Here is a 4,088-nt window from a genome sequence, read left to right on the forward strand (position 1 = left end):
ACCATGTCGATTTTCACTCGGAAATCATTAAGAGCAAGATCATTGATACGTAGTGTACAGGAAAAAGCTATTATCAGGAAAGCTCGTATATCAAAGTTTGGATTATTGTAATAATTGTAGTGTGTCATTATTATAGTCCCTAACGAGAAAGTAATCTAATGTTTTTTTTTAACTAGACTAGCGCTGGCCCGGGGCTCCGTTTTCGTAGAAATAGGGGAGTAAAAAGTACACTCTACTTTTCATTCTTATCTTTTGATATATCTGTGGTCCTGTGTTCGATTTTCAGCACTCACACATATTTTTCTACGGTCCAGGGTGCGTTTCTACACAAGTTTAGTGATTAGTGTACAGTCAATTCTTTTATTATTATCTTATTTGTCTTTGGGTGTTTCTGCTTTCATTTACAACCATGGCGCCCTGAAACCTGACTTCGTATAAATAATACATTTGAAAATATTTCTTCACGTTTTTTTTTCACTCATTAATTATTAAATTTCACATTAGATACTAATGCATGAGTAGGTTAAACTCATATTCTTACAACCCAATATTGTGGGAAAAATTGTATGATCCATCGATTATCGATGAAATTTCACTTGTACTGATTCGAAAGCAAAGTCCACCACAAGTACATACAATCGAATGTTATCATTGTGATAAATTATCGATAAAATGGTTATTTGTTTAAATATTATTATATATACAAATATTTACTACCTAATCACGCCTTAAAATAATAATAACGCACGAAGCAGAAATTAATATATTTTTAGTTCTGTTAGCATTTAATTAATATAAATAAATATAAATAAATAAATATAAATATATTAGGACAAATCACACAGATTGAGCTAGCCCCAAAGTAAGTTCGAGACTTGTGTTATGGGATACTAACTCAACTATACTATATTTTATAACAAATACATATATATAGATAAACATCCAAGACGCGGGCCAATCAGAAAAAGATCATTTTCCATCATGACCCGACCGGGGTTCGAACCCGGGTCCTCTCGGTTCAGTGGCAAGAACTTTACCACTGCGCCACCGAGGTCGTCTAATTATAGTAGGGAAATTAGAATAAAAAGTACCCTATGATAGTTAGGACAAAACACACACATTAACTTAGCCCCAAAGTTAGTTCGAGAGTTATATTAAGTGTGGACTATTAACACACGATAATTATATTTTATAATACATCACTATCAAACGTCTACAATACCATAAAAACAAATCATTTTCACATTTCCATTGAAAACAAAAATGGCCGATCAACTCCACGGCGGCAATATTTTATCCTAATCACTTCCATCCCAACGACGTCCAGCCGGGATCGAACCCACGGCCTTTCCTAATTAATTTAACTGGTAACATTGACAAACGGACCCGGATATAAATCTACAGCAAACATAATTAGGGGACCCGAAAATGTTTAGCTTGCAATATGGAGAAGAGAGAGTGTTGAGTGCTTTTTTATTGTATGGTTCTTGTCATAAACTTGGTTGTGGTTCCAAACCACTCCATTTGTATGTAGTTCGAAGTGAATAAGGGATAAGTCTTCGTAGCTGTTAAGCCTGTCAATAGTATTACTAAACTGAATTGACGTCTGTCAGGCGGTCGATAATAAATTCGCAGCCGAATCTTCAAAATGTGATTTTTTCGAGCGAACTCTGGGTTTTGTTGTGGTTAATGATATAGAGATTTCATTAAATTAAAATATAGTGGGGATACTTTTACCTCTTGTTACAATATAAAAAAAAAAACAAAATTTTTAACACATTTTTATTAACAAATAAATTAAATATCTTAACATTAATTACGCTGAGCCCTCAAGCTTCATCTTCAGGTAACCTTTGATTTGCTCAAGACCTGGCGCATTGGCTTTCTGGTAGAACTCCGTCTCCTGCATCCTGGAGAACCAATTCTGAAGCTGAGGGAACTTGTCCGTGACAGCCACGAAGATGTCCAAAGTAGACACCGTCGCCACAATGGATATATCGGCCAGCGTCAATCTATCCCCAGCAATGAACGAGCTATTCTCAAGATACTTGTCCAAAATACCATAGTTTTCTTCGATATCTGCTGCATGCTGAGGAGTAGGTCCGTTCCCACCTTCTTTCAGTATATGAACGACGATCGCAAAGAATTTTGGGAATAGGTTCCCAGCGTCGAAATAAAGTCGTTGGTTGATAGTCGCTCTTAAAGCGAAATCACTGGAGTACAAATTTTCTCGCTTTTCAGCTCCATATTTTGAAACTAAGTATGTATTTATCGCATGGCTGTCCGATAGGATGAAATCACCATCTTCTAAGAGCGGCACGGTATGCATAGGGTTCTTAGCAAGAAATTCTGGTGTTCTGGTTTCTCCTGCTAGCGTGTTAACTTCTATAAATGTCGGTTCGAGGCCCAGAATGTCTAAGGTCATCAAAACAGCTCTCACTGGAGGGCTGCCGTCAATTTTGTGGAGAACGAGAGGCATTATGTCACAGATCTTACTCACTCAAACGACACTGAACTAGTAATGGTTTTCTGATAGTTATCCGGAAAATGATATCATAATCAGAATTTATCTTATCGAGTACGAGAATCACTAAGTGACTGATATGTTGTCTACATCAGACTGATATATTTTTATAATGTGTAACTTCGCTTGAAATCGATAAGGTATTAATTATTTTGAAGATTGGTAGTATCTACGGATTAATTTTTAATTATATCTGTATATGAAACGTGATAATGATTTCTTTAAATTTGGGATTATTTTATTTTATATTTATCTTTGATGGTTTTTGAAACCTGATAGGATTTATTAATAAATTATCGCATATAAAACAATATTATTGTGTAATTTATAGTATTTTTATAGTGATTGTATTACGTTTAAACAATGCACTATCAGAATAATCAGTATTAAGTACAATGCATGTTTTTAAAAATTTGTTATAAAAAGAAAACATGTTTCTGTTTTAAGAATCATACGAAGATTAACATGCTTGTGACGTTAAAATAAAAGAAAGAAAATAATCAATTTAACTTTTTAAAATTTATATTACTTATATTATAAAATCTAACTTGCTAAAATTTGATTCAAGTGTCATTCATTTCGCACGGTCGTCGGTATCCCTAATTGTCAGACAATTGTATAAACCAAAAACAATGTCTTAGTTTCAAAATCAAATCAAAATCATATCACTTATCCAGAAACTGACCTTTACGGGCACGTCATTTTCACGTCATATTCTAAATGAAATAATATTTACCAAAGCTACAAACCAATAAATATCATTTCGGATCGACCTCTGCTAAGAAGAAATACCGAAAGAAATTCATTTTAACAGTTTGACACAAATTTTTCATCAGGCAAAGAAAAATTAGCAAAATGAACACTGTGTTCCGACGCAGCTTGGTAGGATGGCACCGGTAAAATGCCAACACCAGGTAACGATTCTAATTGTTTTATAATTTTAAATTCTGTGCTAAAACCCATGACACAAGCGTCCACGCCTGGCCGTAATCTGAGCATGATATATTTCAAGATAAAATCGTGGCTATCTGAATAAAGTCGTTTCCATTCGAATGTGCGCTGCAAACTGGGCGGGAGGCAGTTTGCTGGACCTTTGCGGTGGCCAAAACGTATGAGAGATAGCGGGCTTCGAAATACGGCGTTTGGTCCCGCTCGATAGAATAGAACTAATCCTTATTCTCCCGTGAATACGTTTCCTAACAGCTGTCAAGGCTTGACAGTTGTTAGGAAAAGACAGCATTCCCAAAAAAGCGGCCGTAAAATCATAGCCGAATCTTTAAAAAATACGTTTATTTTTTATGCTGAGCCACGAGTTTCCCGGCATAATAGCCGCAAAAACGCGATGATAACAAATTAAAAAATTAATTCATTAAGGGTATACATACATTCAAATGTGGATTTCGATATAGCTGTTAAGAGCCGCTTGTGAATATCGCCTGTTCCGCACCCGGTAACGAGCAACAAAAATAATAGGCGGTTTATATAAAAAGAGGTATATGAACCGAATCTGAATAAAAATCGCTCCGGTTGGTTAGTTGAGATTGGAAGGAAATTATCATTTTCT

General features: G+C 35.2%; 1 protein-coding gene across 1 annotated transcript; it reads right to left on the reverse strand.

Annotated features, from left to right (window-relative positions):
• Positions 1 to 1,768: 1,768 nt before the first annotated feature.
• LOC128677539 (glutathione S-transferase 1-like) lies at positions 1,769 to 2,541 on the reverse strand. Its single transcript, XM_053758465.2, has one exon. It carries the CDS (start codon positions 2,477 to 2,479, stop codon positions 1,817 to 1,819), a length of 663 nt encoding a protein of 220 aa, XP_053614440.1. The 5' UTR covers positions 2,480 to 2,541; the 3' UTR covers positions 1,769 to 1,816.
• Between the last annotated feature and the right edge of the window lie 1,547 nt (positions 2,542 to 4,088).

Source organism: Plodia interpunctella, chromosome 18, assembly GCF_027563975.2.
Source record: "Plodia interpunctella isolate USDA-ARS_2022_Savannah chromosome 18, ilPloInte3.2, whole genome shotgun sequence".
In the NCBI taxonomy this organism is placed as follows: Eukaryota; Metazoa; Arthropoda; class Insecta; order Lepidoptera; family Pyralidae; genus Plodia; species Plodia interpunctella.